Source organism: Phyllostomus hastatus, unplaced genomic scaffold, assembly GCF_019186645.2.
Source record: "Phyllostomus hastatus isolate PE091 unplaced genomic scaffold, TTU_PhHast_1.1 phas_contig_58, whole genome shotgun sequence".
NCBI classification, from domain to species: Eukaryota; Metazoa; Chordata; class Mammalia; order Chiroptera; family Phyllostomidae; genus Phyllostomus; species Phyllostomus hastatus.
In genome coordinates this window covers 53,393,436-53,409,560 of record NW_025333916.1, presented here as the reverse complement: position 1 = coordinate 53,409,560, position 16,125 = coordinate 53,393,436, and the positions used below count along the sequence as shown (strand labels likewise).

Below are 16,125 nucleotides of genomic sequence, written 5' to 3'. Positions count from 1 at the left end.
AGTGTTACAAGCAGTTTAAAAGTTTGTAGGTGGGAATTTTATTAACATATTCTAAATCTTTCTTATTCAAATTATATACTGATTTTACTCTTATATAATAGGAAATTTGTGACTAAAAGCTTCTGTGATGAAAGGATATGTGGGATTGTATGAATTTAAAAATGTGTTGATTGTTGGGGGAGGTGTGCTAGTTTTGAAATGTCTTGTCTATATTAACAGAAAAAAGTCAATCCAGATTTGCAAGTAGAAGTAAAGCCCAGTATTCGAGCAAGAAAGATTCAAGAAGAGAAAATGAGGAAGCAAATGCAGAAAGAGGAGTATTGGCGAAGACGAGAAGAAGAAGAACGCTGGAGAATGGAAATGAGGTAGTATCTTTAACTTTTTGTAGCATGATAAGTAGTTCAACCTTTCTTTTAAAAAAAAACAAAACTTGGCCATTCTAAGTATGTGACTTGCATTCAAAGCAATCCACATTTATTTAATGTACTTTTAAGTTTCACTTTTTAGGAAGATACTAGGTCTAGAAAAGAAATCTATTAAATGAATAGCCTTTTGGCTATTCTAATATTTGACCAAGGCCTTGGTATTAGTAATTATGTGGTTGAGTGGTATCTCATACATATTAAATATATGAAGAAATAGTTTAATATTATAAATAAATGCCTGAGTTTAAAACAAACAAAATAGAACATTTGGTTACATGCTGAAAATATTACATTTAAGATTTGGTAGAGTCTAGACATCTTAGTGTGTTTTTTAAGAAGAAAGTTTATTTTAAAACTTTAGAGGATATGTGTATGTGTGTGTATAATTTTTATATATATATATATAGAAAGAGAATGAGAAACATCTTCTAAAGATGCCTTCAGTTTTATTGATTTAACTGCCACATCTTTAGTGGTACAATTCACATACATTCACAGTTATGCAGCCATCACCATAATCAATTTTATTTTTTGTTAAGATTTCATTATTTGTTTTTAGAGAGGGGAAGGGAGTAAGAGAAGGAGAGAAACATCAATGTGTGGTTGCTTTTCGAGTGCCCCCTACTGGGTACCTAGCCAGAACTCAGGCATACACCCTGACTGGGAATCAAACTGGCAACCTTTTGGTCCTCAGGCCAGTGCTCAATCCACTGGAGCCACACCAGCCAGGGCCACAATCAATTTTAGAACATCTTCATTACCTCCCCAAAACACCAGTTTGCCACCACTGCTAGTTTTCCCCCCAACCCCTCCCTGTACCCCTAGGCAACTGCTAATGTACTACTTTCTCTGTAGATTTGCCTGTTCTGGAGATTTCATATAGATGGAGTCATGCAATATGTGGTGCTTTTTGTTTGGTTGTTTTCACTTAGCATAATGTTTTCAAGGTTCATGCATGTTATTGTTTTATGTCAGCGCTTCATTCCTTTTTATGGCTCTACCACACTTTGTTCATCAATTAGTGGACATTTGTGTTATGTTGTTTTGAGCTATCCTGAGTATTGCTCCTATGAGTATTTGTGTGCCAGTTTTGAAATACAGTCTCAAAAAATATGAACAGAAGCATAATGGATGCATATTCTGTAACGCTTCCTTCATGGCAGCATAGTATTTTCTTACACAGAGATAAAATATTCTTTATAACCATTCTATATTATCAGATATTTATATTGTTTCCCATATTTCCCTATTATAATTACATTGACCATCCTTGAGGCTATATTATTGCATAAATCATTATTAGTTGCTAATAAGAAGTCTCAGAAATGGAAATGGTTGATTCAAAGATACCCATACTTCAGCCTGTACTAGATAGTATAACTTGGTGGTCTTTAAACTTTTTGGTCTCAAGACCCTTTATACTTATGTGGATTATAGCTGTCAAGATTTACTATATTAGAAATTAAATCTGAGAAGTTTAAATATTATGAATTTAATTTTAAAATGAAATTTTAACTATATTCAAGTTAGATAAATATAACATTCAACAATTACATTGTAATATTAGATTAAATATATTTAATAAATATAGTATGGTAAAAATTAACTATAAAATAGCTATTTCTTCCCCAGAATCATTTAAATGACATTGTTTTACAGTTTTGCAAGTCTCTTTAATGTCTGGCTTAAAAGAAAACAGCATAATTCTCACATGTGCTTCTGTGTTCAGTATGTCATATTTCCACATTTTGCCTCTGGACAACTCCATTGTGTACTCATAAGAGAATGAGAATGGGAAAAGCAAATAATGTATGAACATTATTATGAAAGTAATTTTGATGTCATTGGTCCCCTGCAAATGTCTCAGGGACCATCTGGGGTTCCTGGATCACACTTTGAGAACTGCTGCTATCATTTATTAAAATTGCTGTCAATGAGAGAGTGAAATGTGGAAGCCATTTTTCTTTCAATTTCCATTGTTTATATTTAGGAAACTGAATTTTTATTTCATGCTTGACCACTTACATTTCTTCTGTGGTAAATTGCCTGTTTATTTTTTTATTTACCTGTTGTTGATTCATATAGATACTTCTTATGTTGTAGATATTAAGCTATTATTAACATGTTATTTTAAATAGTTTTTGCTCTTATTTATATATTGATTTTTAAAATGTATTTAAATCCACTGTTCACATTCTATATGAAGTTTCTGCCTTTGTAATTGATTAAAAAGTCTTCAGTATACCTAGATTATGCGGTTCTTTTTCTCTTCACCAATATGTATTTATTAAGCACTTACCACATGCCAGAAGCATGTGCCCTGACTAGGTATTGATATACAATACCGGTGTGAATTGGTAAACATTGGATAACCCTGACCGGTGTAGCTCAGTTGGATGGGTGGTGTTCTGCAAAGCATTTAATTCCCAGTCGGGGCATGTGCCTGGGTTGCAGGCCAGGTAGGGGCATATAAGAGGTAATCACACGGATGTTCCTCTCTCTCTCTCTCTTTCTCCCTCCCTTCCCCTCTCTCTAAGAATAAAATAAATAAAATCTTTAAGTCTTGGCTGGTGTAGTTCAGTGGATTGAGTGCAGGCCTGTGAAACAAAGGGTTGCCGGTTCAATTCCCAGTCAGGCCACATGCCTGGGTTGTAAGCCAGGTCCCCAGTAGGGAATGTGTGAGAGGCAACCACACATTGAGGTTTCTTTCCCACTCTTTCTCCTTCCCTTCCCCTCTCTCTAAAAATAAATAAATAAAAGCTTTTAAAAAAATCTTTACAAAAATAAAAATTAAAAAAATAAAATCTCTTTTAAAAAGAACAAAGTTTTAAAAATTTTTTTCTTTAAAAAGAAAACAATGGATAATAGTCCTTGCCCTTATTTAACTTAAACATCTTTAGTAATAACAGTAAACTGTTTGAAACTTGAATGAACATGGTTTATCAGAGCCTTCAAGCTGTTTTTATTCATTTCCTCCTGAGACCTAAATAATGTGAACCACTGGTCCGAAGTTGGATGAACTAAAAAAGCACTACTCATCCCCAATCTGACAGAACTGGTAGTTTCTACAGTGCTACTTGAGAAGCATAATTCTTATGTTTTGTATTGAACAAATTTGTCTAGTAAAACCTTAAGGCTGCAAAAATTTGCTTTAGTGACATGATTTCCTTTAGGAGTTATTCCTAGTGTGAAGCTGAAAGTGAGGATAGAAATGAGAGTGAGATGATGAAAAGAAATTAGGTTCTGAAAATGTTGACCCTTAAAGCAGAGGCTGTCTATCAACTGTCCATGGTCCAAGTTCAGCCCATGCTGATTTTATTTGGTGTACATGACATTTTTAAATCTGAACCAACAATTAAAGACCAATATCAAAGACATTTAAATTAAAATCCTGGTGATTTTGAGATTACAGCATATATTACTTTATGTCAGTAATTAATTGAAGCTGAGTCACGACTATGGTCTTTAGCCAGAACACACTTGTAATATTCCCAAGAATGAGACAGAATGTGAGTTGCCATTTATCATTGTCTTGCTCTATTATTCCTTATCATAGAGAAATGTCTTTGTCTTTACCTATGTTATAAATGGGGAAGTTAAGGGTGGTCTTAAGAGATTCTCTGTAAGAAAAAAGAGAGGGAGCACATTTCTTTGGACACAGGAAGAAATTCCGGAACATTTGCTTTGGATCCTTTCACTCACATACCTTAATGGCCTGACCACTTTAGGTAGACATTTAAGTCGACAATCTCTTCCTTAAATAGAGAGGTTGGAAGGAACTGAGGTTTCTGATGCTTGTTCTTTCAACTTTGACTTTGGACTAAAATTTTGTTTTGCTTTTCTGTTTGTATTCTTACCTTCTCTTTTCACCTGCCTTCACTTCCATTTACTTCTAAATGAAAGCAAATAAGGGAAATCAGATACAGTAGGGAAAAAAGGAAGGTGTTAGCAAGGCAGACCTGGGGTTTTTCATTGTTTTATGCCATTATTGGTGAAAGTCCTTGGGTTATATTTTTGTGTAGGCTTGTAATGTCACTCTCTGTTTCAGACGTTATGAAGAGGATATGTACTGGAGAAGAATGGAGGAAGAACAACATCATTGGGATGATCGCCGCCGAATGCCTGATGGCGGCTATCCTCACGGTCCTCCGGGTCCGTTAGGCCTTCTGGGAGTCCGACCAGGCATGCCTCCTCAGCCACAGGGGCCTGCAGTGAGTGTCCACTTAGTTTATGTGGGGGTGAAAGTGTAGAACTTGTTAAGCATTAGAAGGTAACAGTTTGGGAGCCTAATTCTTTGACTTAATAGTGTTGTAATCTTGATGTAATTTTTTCATCTGATTTAGAATTTTTCCTCCTTTTATTATAGCTCCTCACTGGCTCTCTTTGTGTATAAGACTTCATAGAATTTCCATGAGTCTTTTCTATAAAGACAAATGAGAAGAGAGCTCCTTTTGCCAACATAAAAGAATTTCTTGCCTTTGTTGTTGTTTAGATTAGATCAGCAGTAACTGATTTGTCTTTCTATTACTGGTGGTTTAGAATCTTTTTTTCTTCTTTAAATCCTGGCCATCTAAAACCTATTGCTACTTACGATTGAGTGCACGATAAGGGGTAGTATGTAAACAGTTCAAGGTTAACACCAGAGTTGATGTATTAGGAAAACTGTAGGAAAGCATAGCATCTTAGAGTTTGTGTTCTGTGGGATGTAGGTAAAAGAAGGAAACCCCTTGAGTGTGAGGAACATTTCATAGAAGTTTAGGCTACAGAAAAGAAGAGGATCTTTTGTGTGTTTTGTTTTCTAGATAGCACTTAGAAGAAAACAGCAAATTCCCCCTTTTTAACCTATTCTCTTTATTTGTCTTTACACAGAATAAGCACCTGAAAAACATTTTATTAAAAGCAAAAAATAGTTCAGAATCATTTGGTTTTTGAAGTTGTGTCAAAAGTGTTGTCATGACTTTAGATGGTGTGTATTATAATTTTACTTGTTTTAAGGCAAAGTATGTACATATGTACATACTTTGTACATATGTACATACTTTGTACATACTTTAGGTAGAATAACTTTACATAGTGTCCATTTTTGCCTTTACTGAAATGGAAAAAAGGAAGAGCTTGTTTTAAATGAATATTTTGCATAATTGACTTCGTTGTTGAGAAGGTAAGACAGCAATATGTGTATTAAAAATAATAGTGTGCGTTTTCTCAGAAAGCTTTTTTTTATTTAAGTGAAGTAACTTTTCTTTCTGTAGCCTTTACGTCGTCCTGACTCATCTGATGACCGTTACGTAATGACAAAGCATGCAACCATTTACCCAACTGAAGAGGAATTACAGGCAGTTCAGAAAATTGTTTCTATCACTGAACGTGCTTTAAAACTTGTTTCAGACAGTTTGTCTGAACATGAGAAGAGCAAGAGCAAGGAGGGAGATGATAAGAAGGAGGGAGGTAAAGACAGGTGTGTTTTCAGAGTTATCTACTTTGTATATTTTTGGTTTTCCTTACATGGACTTACTTGAAATAAAACTTACAAAGACTGAAAACTCTATGGTTTGAGTCTACATGTCTCATACTTGGGTTAGATATCTGATGTATTATTCAACTGCTTTTGCTAAGATGCGAAACACACAATTCCATACAATCTTCAATCTTGTAAATTTATGCATTTTATTTTAATTTATAGAAAATTATTTTGAGTCTGTTTTTAAAGCTACCTTTTTAGTTTTCTGTGTTCATCAGCTGTTCAGTTTTTATTTATTTGTTGTATCTGTCCTATATTCAGTCTTTGTTTTAGCAACTTTTACACATTGACCATAAAGTGTGAATAAGCCCAAGCTTTAGCAATATCTTTCATACCCAGTTTTGCATTATGGTCTATAACTTTTCATGCTCTCTTTATTTGGAAATATTTTAGACATGACTCTAATTCTAATTTATAAATGCAACACAAAATATATTAGAAATAACTGGTTCTAATTTGTAAATGTGACAAAGAAGTGTTTAATGTTCTTTGCTTTTCAGTTGTCCCTGTGAGAATCTCTGTATGTATTTATACATAAATGAATACCTAATTGAAAAATACTTCTAAAAATATTAAATCTTTTTTACTATAGTGGAAAATTTTATAGGAGTTATTAATTTACTATTGTGTGTTAGAGACTATCATGGTTCTGGTTAAGAAGACAAATATCGTAATTTGATTTCACTGCAGAGCTTTAAAAGGAGTTTTGCGAGTGGGAGTATTGGCAAAAGGACTACTTCTCCGAGGAGATAGAAATGTCAACCTTGTTTTGCTATGCTCAGAGAAACCTTCAAAGACATTGTTAAGTCGTATTGCAGAAAAACTACCCAAACAGCTTGCTGTAAGTGTAATCGAAATGTTCATTTTTACCCCTTGTCTGGTTCTAAAGTTTTTGGCAGGACTACCTGTACTTCAGCTTAAAGTTGAAACAGTCTTTAAAATTTTGGCTTGACTTTCCATATTGAGTTTTATTTTTATTCTTGGTTGTGCGAATTGGTACGGCCATTTTCTGTTTTGTCTTTTTAGGTTTTATAGTGCTGCTATTTGGTACAAAGCCATCTTATGAAATTATTTTAAAATGTAAAATTACATGTCTTCTTTCTGTTCTTTTTCCAAGATTTGAATCATCAGAGAGAAGACAGTTCAGAACAGAAAGTGATTTTTTTTTTAAAACATAGCCCATGTATAGGAAGCTTCAATTTTTTAAATCATGAACTTCTTGCCAGTTTAGTTGAATACATATGTCTTTAATAAAATAGTCTTTTTGAGTCAGATTTCCCCAGTTTTCTGTGTTACACAGTAGGAACCACTTCTTTAGTGTCCATTTGGCAAATTGTGGCAGTGCACAATTAATACAATATCTCCTTTTGGTGGTGCAAAAGCAATTTTTTAAATTTGAATTTTTTTAAGTTTTACTATATATTAGCCTGACAGAATCTTATGCTGAGATTTAAAATAAAGATTCTTTCAGTAATTTAATGTACGGAACTTATTTCCAACCTTGTAATTAGTGAGGCATTTTTTAGAGGATTTTATTTATTTTTAGAGAGAGGAGAAGGGAGAGAGAAAGAGAGGGAAGGAAACATCAGTGTGTGGTTGTCTCTGGCATTTCCTCTACTAAGGACCTGGCTTACAACCCAGGCATATGCCCTGACTGGGATTTGAACCACCGACCCTTGGTTCACAGGCAGGTGCTCAATCCACTGAGCCACACTAGCCAGGGGTAATTAGGCAATTTTAAATACAGTGATGATTGACATTTTAATGGTAATAGGTATTGTATAGTAATGAGTCAGAATAAATAGTACCTGACCACAGCAGAGCAGCTAGTAACAGAGGAATAATGAAGCACACTATTGAGCTTAAGTTCTGCCAACTGTGGCACTCACTGTTGTTTGCTTGGTATTACCATTATTCCAACTAGGAAGTTTCTCATTGTGGGTGTATCTTACTAAGTATTAAGAGCCAGCAAAATGGGGATTATCTACTTTTACTCCTCTGTTGATGCTGAAAGGGCAATGAGGAGAGAGAAGCAGAGATTTGAAGACCTTGAATGAACTATGTAAATTTGCAAAAAACATCTTGATTCTAATTGTGGTACTTGGTACAACCACAGAACAAGAAATGTTACATCCTAACTAAATAATTAACAGTTAAACAATTAAGCGAAAAGCAGAATATTCTTTCCAAATCAGTCTGTACTTATCGTACAAGTGAATAAGCAAGAGAAATAGAATTCTTCATCATTATCGTCATAATTAACATTTATATAGCACTTATGTACCAAGCAGGCACTGTTTTAAGTGCTTCGTATAGTTGATTCACTTAATCCTCCAACAGTCCTATAGGATAGAATTGCTGTCCCTGTTTTACAGAAACAGATCTTAGAGAGTTCAATGATATTTACATTTATTGCAAGGCCTCTTAAAGGGAGTAGTATTATGATCTAGTCCTTATAAAATGGTAGTGAGAAAATGAAAAAGTCACATTGAAACTGCTTTGTCTGATAATGTAAAAGGTCCAACTAATTTCTTGTACTCTTCATTATGTAGGTTATAAGTCCTGAGAAGTATGACATAAAATGCGCTGTGTCTGAAGCGGCAATAATTTTGAATTCATGTGTGGAACCCAAAATGCAAGTCACTATCACCCTAACGTCTCCAATTATTCGAGAAGAGAACATGAGGGAAGGAGGTTGGAAAGCCATTAAACATTCTACTTTTCCTCTTAACTTTGTTTCATTTGCCTACTCTTTAAGATGGCATTAAGCCCTAGAAGGCAACATGCTGGCATTACATTTGAATTTGATGGATTTAACTTATATAGCAATCAGTTTTACTTAAGATCATTTCTCAGAAAGTAAATGTTCTTTTTAGTTATGTATTTTTATATAAAACACTCATGGTATTATTGATTTTCTTGATTTTTTTTCTTTTCCTACTAACCTCAGATTTCTGGAAAAAAAAAGTTCAAAATCATTCTTACCAGCATAGTCGTGGCACATAAAAAAATTAAATGTTGCTAGTAAGGGGCCACAAATTGAACTTCTTTTTCTTACCTTGTCTTACACAAAGACGAGAGTTTCAGAAATAAAATTGGTTAAATACTCCTAAGGTATATTTTTAGAGGCATTGTTACATAAGTAATCATGAATTTGGCTTCTCCGGTGGTAAATAAAAGTATTTCTAGTTCTCTGAGGTTGTTCTTTGGTTTGGAGTGCTTTCATAAATGCAGAATATCCTAATGCACATAGATTTGGGCATTTGACCCCACTCTTATACTAGAGATACTGGAAAATAAATAGCATAGGTAGTTAGTGAGTTAGTACAATTCAGGATTTACTTTACAATTGTAGAATATGAAATCCTGCTGGTGCCAGCAATGTTGCTTTAAGGACTGTTCTGTAACATTTTCAAAGCTTCAAAAGCTTAAGCCGAAAAGCATGGTCAGTGTCTGCCATATGTTGGTTCTGTTGTTTTATGGGTCAGATAAAATTTACTTTGTTTCCTTTCATGTTGTTTTTGTACATCTTAACTTGATGATTATGGAGTTACAGTCTACTCTAATATTTGTGGTATACAGGAGAAAAGAGTAACATTGAATATTAAAATTTTTCTAAAATAGCATCAGTAGGTTCTCAATTACTGTCACTTTAAACTTGTTTTCTTACAGCAAAGCAATTTTTTTTTTTTTTACGGCACTGGGCTTTCTACAACCCAGGAAAAGAACATTTTATTAAAAACGTCATTGGGAGACTTGTCTAATTTTGCGTACTTTGTATATACACCATATCAGGACTTGTATGTTCTATGAGCTTTGCGTCTTATAGATAAATGGGTTTTGTGTAAAGGATCTTTTATATGAACATGAATTTCCATTCAAGGTTTGGCTGTGGATATTGCTGGAAAAAACAGTTCCTGAGTCAATTCATAATCAGCATGTGACTCTTAGGATTTGGGAAAAAAATCTTCAAATGTGATATACTGTAAATAAAAGTTGCTATATTTACCATGAAAATACACTTGTATAACCAATTAATTTTATTTCAGAGCACATTTTGCCCAATTATACTTAAGCTGTTTAATCTGTGCAGTATCAAGTCATTTTATGTTGCAAAAGTCTAAAGTCAATGGTATCATATTTGTAGTAGAGTTTTAATAACCCGTCCCTTCTAAAGGAAACAAAATTATATTTTTGTCTGACCCAGACTTGATATAGAAGTATTGTTCTGAATTTCATAAATACTATGTTGAGAGAAATGATCAGTCCAAATTTTGAAAGATTTTACTTGAAGACACTGAGCTGAAAAGTTGGATGTGCAAAAAGTGTAGAAACATTGATAGAATATTCCTTGCTGCAGATAACTGCAGTAAACCATGTCTTTAGCTTCATTATGAAGATCGCTTCTTTCTTGCTGCAGAATAACGGTATGTATTCTCTCTCACTGCAGCTCACAATGCTCTGTGTCTTAAAATCATTTAAAGCCTATAGCTTGCTTTGGGGAGTTAGTTCAGGGGGTAAGGAAGGCTTTGCCGGAAGAGTGATTGTCAATCACTAGACTTGAGACTTGCGCATAGTGTGATAGCCTCTTTAATGCGTAACAGTCCTATTTAATACCAAAAAATATTTACAGGAAATGATTAAATTGTCGAAATAACTGTTAAACGCATGACAGATCTATTTTATGGTACTGTGTTTGACAGTTAAATATTAAGTAAACGTTTGATTGACTCAAAGCTTGAAATGTTCAAAATGCTCTAACCCTTGCTCCAGAGTGTTTTCTGCAGCAAGTCAAGTATTGTATGTGTTTTTTTCCACCTGTAGCTTATCAGGCCCGGTCCAAAGCCTTCTAGCAGAGGGGATTGATTCCTGTCAGGGGTTGCTGCCAAGACATCGGAAGGATTTTTGACCAAGGTTTTCAAAGCTCAGTGTCACACCTGCCATTTGACTAAGAAGGGATTTTGGATGCAGAGCCTGGCATTTATTTGTCCTTTGTGTGGCTGTTTTGTTTTGTCATTGTCTTTTCTAGAATTGAGCAGTGTTCACACTAGTTTTTAAACGGTTGGGTGGATTATGTATTTTACATAACCTTGTTAATTTAAATTAATATATTCCCATTAACTTTTAATCATAAAATAGTGTGGACACAGCATGTTTTCTAACTGGTGATTAACCCCTTAAAGTTCATGAAATACATTTATGTAGAGTAAGAATTTACTTTTTTATTTTTCTAAATAAATTAACTGATTTTTGTTTTGTTTTAACTGGGTATTAGGAAACAAGAATGATTTTAGTACAGTATATCTAAGGGGTTAATCCACTTGAAATATAAAATGGGTGCAAAAATCCACACTCTAAATTTAACAGAAATTTTCTAGCTCTTAATTTGTTGCAGTAATTGCAATAGGTGTCCTGACATCTTTAAAACTGTGTTAATAATTAAAATTTTCAAAGTTATGGATGTTTGTTTGCAAAATAAAATTCCTTACATATTGGAGGACATTATAACATTCTGAATTAACATTAGAAATTGTGAAACATTTTTAGAAACAAATTGCACATTGTCACCTATTTGCATTCTAGCTTAAACAAATGTGAAGAAATAAGTAGGGGCATGGAAAGAGTGTCTTTCAGCATGTTTTGTAACCCTGCTTTGGGAAGTGGGGATTTTCTTGGTGGTGTTTCTTTTCCTTTCTTTTTTACTTCCTTAGTTGGCTGTGCTTTCCTGTGTTCCTTTTTCTTACCTCAGAGTAGTTCATTTCTCATGTTCAGTATATTTCTAGATTTGGTAGTTGGTCTTGTAGGTTTTAAGATTGTTTGTTGCTTTTTAAAAATAATATTTTTATCTTGATAGTTTCTTTTGAGTACCCCAATTCCTCATAATGTTTATTCTCAGAATACTGCGTTCTTTGATTATCTGTAAATCTCCCTTCAAAAATGTCTTCTGAAAAATCTGTGCCATCTTATTTAGGGAGTAAGAACTCACAGTAAAATGTCCAGACAGGGCATAGAATTCTTCATTACTTTAAAATACATGTTTTTATTTATATGTTATCTACTCAAAATATGGACAAGTATCTCTTAAGATTTCTATATGGTCGTATAAAATGAACAGTGCTCTGGGCAGGTGGCTTAGTTCGTTAGAGTGTCAGTCTGTAAGTCGCAAAGTCACTGGTTTGATTTCCAGTGATGACGTATGCCTGGGTTGCAGGTTCGGTCCCAGTCATGGTATGTACAAGAGAGAGAGGCAATCAATTGATATTTCTCTCTCACATTGATGATTCTCTTCCTCTCTCTCTTCCTCCGTCCCTTCCCCTCGCTCTAAATATTAGTAAGCATATCCTCAGGTGAGGATTAAAAAATAATAAAAAGTAACTTGCCCATGATTATTGTAGTACTCTTAAAGTCATCTTTAATTTTTTCTTTTATCATAAATTTTATCTTTTTCCCTCATCTATTTGTTGCCCTCCATAATTTATTAAATTATAATCCTAAATGTCCCATAATTTTCCTGCTCTTTAAGCCAGAAGACTATTAAATTCAATAGATCACTTGCCTGGCATATAATTTCCCTATATTTAGAAAATATGTATACTCTAAAAATCATGAAGAGTTATGAATTTGATGGACCGACTTGCTATTTACTTGTGAATAGTTCCATTAGCAACTTCGCTGTTATATTTAAACACATTTTACAGATATGTTTAGGTGAATATGTTAACTTCTTGTCCTGGTTTAGGTTCAGATTTTCTTTCAAGTTTTATGTTGCTCATTTATGTCTTAATATAATAATATGCTTAAAATCAATTATAATAACCTTGGACCCTACGTATTATCAAAGCATTCATTTACTTCATCTTTTCTATTTCAATACTTACTCTGTTTAACCATGCTGGTTCCTTTTGCCCTTTTCTACGTTACACATTGTTTCTCTCCAGTTATTCTTTAGAATACTTCATGGGAACTTTGGATTTTAAAGGGCATTTCATATTCCCTTTCAACTAAAAAGCTCCTCGTGGAAGAGAAAGTGTTGAACTCATAGAAATGCCAGTTTTTGCTGCTTTATTTTTTCTATGGTTATTACTGTGTTGTCATTCCATATTTATCATTAATTCTTTGCTATATTAGCCCCAGAGTAACCTATGACCATTTACAATACTGAACAAACTCAGTAGTTTATTGTACATTCTCATTTATTAAGGTGGATTTTTGTGTTCCCTCTTGTCTTGTCATCTTTGTGCTGGTGCACTGTGTCCAGTAATCCTTCTTTTTGGAGTTATTTTGGTGGGTAGGGCTTAATATTTGCAGAAATTATTATATTTTTAAAATAAGAGTTTAGTTCTCCTTTTGATTGTCCTGTTGGATTACGTAAATTTGTTGAAAATAATCTCCTGGGGACATTAAAGTACTAATAAACTCTCAAATGGCTTGTGTGACACTGATGCTACTTTAAGGAAGTGTCTTGCTCACCTGGTCAAACACCCATTCCTCACTGCATTTTGCCAATTCAATCCATTTTAGATGTAACCTCGGGTATGGTGAAAGACCCACCGGACGTCTTGGACAGGCAAAAATGCCTTGACGCTCTGGCTGCTCTACGCCACGCTAAGTGGTTCCAGGTTCGGAACATCATTTTACTTTTTTATTGTAGCCTTATGAGAGAGTAGTTCAGTACAACATGTTTAACTGTGTTTAAACATTGCAAAAGATTACCCAAGCAACACTATTTTAAATTAAATTTCAGAAAATATGTTAACATAGAAAGCTGGGTTTGAGGATCTGCATATTGCAGTTACTATTAATTTGACAATGAATTTAGAAGTTTTGAGGGTGTTTTGTAGTTTGGGTTTTTTTATTTTTATTTTTAGTAGCTATACTTAAAGTTGACTTGTTTAGGAACATCACATGTTTGTGTATATATATTATATTCCATAAGGCTGCAGATTAACTTTGCTTTAAATAATGGAATATGTGTTTAAAGCTTTGTGTATAGTTTTAAGATTTTTCCCCCTCTTTCTCTAAGTTAATAAGTGTAGGGAGTGAAAGGTGAGGAAGCAGCTGTTTGGTTTAGTGACTTTGCAGTCATGCAAAGGCACAGAAGGGAAACCAGACAGATTTCCTTAACCTTTCAGTCCCTAGACAAACTTTTTAGCTCTTTACTTTTTCTTTTATTTCTACTGTAGGCAGATTTTTTTTTTTAAGTTTACTGATTCAAATGATTACAGGTCAAGGTTCACAGGGTATCAAGAAATATTATTCTTGTATAATCTGTTTACTTTGACCTAAAATACCAGCTTTTAAATACTAACCCTGGCATAAAATATTGCTGTAAATGGCAGCTCATTGAATCCAATTCCAAGTGTGATTATTTTTGTTTTATTTTTATCTGAGCTTCCATTGAACAGTGGTATTTTAACTTTTTTTCATCAAGGGATATTTTCAATATTTCTAAGATTAATTCCATTGGTTTTTGTGTTGCTCTCAAGGCTAGAGCTAATGGTCTGCAGTCCTGTGTGATTATCATACGTATTCTCCGGGACCTTTGTCAGCGAGTTCCAACTTGGTCTGATTTTCCAAGCTGGGTAAGTAGTATGTAACTATGTGGTGTCAAAAATGAATATTTGGAAAGTATTTCTGCAGTTTTTATAGCCTGATCTTATACTTAACTTTATTTTTATTTCCTAAAGATAGATTTTTTCCTCTTCTAGTGAGAAATCTGGAGATATTAGGGTTTTTAATTGTCTGAGAATTTAGTATTTAAAGAAGTGCACTTGATATTTCTTTTTGTATTTTCCTTTTTTTTTTTTTCCTGGTCTCACGATGTTAATCATTTAAATTAACAACATTTATTAATTGGCTTTTACATACATAGTGGGTCCAAAGACTAGAAGTGAGAGCTATTAATCTTCCTTGCAGGGTTCTGTTGACATTTTTTTTTAAATGATGGATAAGGTTAGGAATTTTAAAAATTCAGAAATACACATTATTCAGAAATAATGTATAGTGGTGGGACACTCAATGCAGAAAGGTACAAAATAGGAAGCAAAAACCTTATCATTTAAAGCAGATTATATCTTAATAGTTTGTGGTGATTTCTTCCAGGGAAAAGAGGCATGCATATACACCATATATGTTCTATTTTTATACATGTACAAGTACCCATTTGATATTTTAACCTTTTTGGTTCCTGAATAGAACAAATTCAGATAGAAAGGAATTCATTCAGAAATATAATTGAACTCTTCGATTCCGGAGTTGGGTTGGATTCTTAAGAATTGTGTAGCCAGGGTTACCTTAAGTCTTCCTCCCTCCCTCTCTCCCTCCCCTCCCTCTCATCCCTCTCATTCTCCTTTTCTTTTTCTTTTTCTTTTTCCTTTTCTTTTTCCTTCTCTCCCCAGCCCCCCCCCAGGAGTGATCATGCTAATTGTATTATTTGCGTTATTCTTATCAAAATGCATCTTGGAGCTTTTTGAAAAGGGCACAGTCAGGTCTGCCTTATTCTTTGCATTTTCTACATGGTATTCCCTTTGTATGGACATGCCGTATTTTATTTAATTGGTATCTATTTGATGTGCATTTGGGTTGTATGTAGTGTTTTTGCTATTAAATCTTCATATAGTTGTCAAACTCTTTTGAGTATTATAAAAATGTGATAGATTACTAGGGCTGTAACTTGAAGGTCAAAGAACATGTGCTAATTGTTCACCAGAAAGTTGGGTCATTTAAAACTTCCGAAAACTATGCTGGGGGGGTGGGGATTGGGACAACCAAATAGCATAAACAATAAAATATAATTTTAAAAAATCCAAAAATTGTTGGAGTGATCCTTTATACCTGTACTAACTGTGGGATATTATCATACTTCTTAACAGTATAATAAGTAAAAAATGGTGTCTCATTTTTGGTTTGGGGTTTTTTATAAAGAATTATTTATTGATTTGAGAGAGAGACTTATTGCTCCACTTATTTATGTATTTATTGGTTGCTTCTTATGTGTGCCATGACCAGGGATTGAACCCACAACCTTAGTGCCTTGGAACAGTGCTCTAACCAACTGAGCTATCCAGCCAGGGCTCATTTTATAATTTATATTTCTTTGAGTGATTGATGACATTTGTAATTTTTCTCTTTAATAGCCATTTCCTTTGTTAATCATCATTTTCTTAACAATTTTATTCT

General features: G+C 33.8%; 1 protein-coding gene across 2 annotated transcripts in view; it reads left to right on the top strand.

The window, feature by feature from the left end:
* The window catches only part of ZFR (zinc finger RNA binding protein), a 77,690-nt gene that overhangs the window by 42,404 nt on the left and 19,161 nt on the right, over positions 1-16,125 (top strand). Inside the window, exons 11-17 of one of the 2 annotated variants that reach the window (XM_045847789.1) lie at positions 220-365; positions 4,474-4,636; positions 5,678-5,883; positions 6,637-6,787; positions 8,499-8,640; positions 13,468-13,565; positions 14,433-14,528. In XM_045847789.1, the coding sequence (XP_045703745.1) occupies positions 220-365; positions 4,474-4,636; positions 5,678-5,883; positions 6,637-6,787; positions 8,499-8,640; positions 13,468-13,565; positions 14,433-14,528 (1,002 nt within the window). The remainder of the gene's footprint in view (positions 1-219; positions 366-4,473; positions 4,637-5,677; positions 5,884-6,636; positions 6,788-8,498; positions 8,641-13,467; positions 13,566-14,432; positions 14,529-16,125) is intronic. The other variant, XR_006786724.1, reaches the window with a different exon arrangement.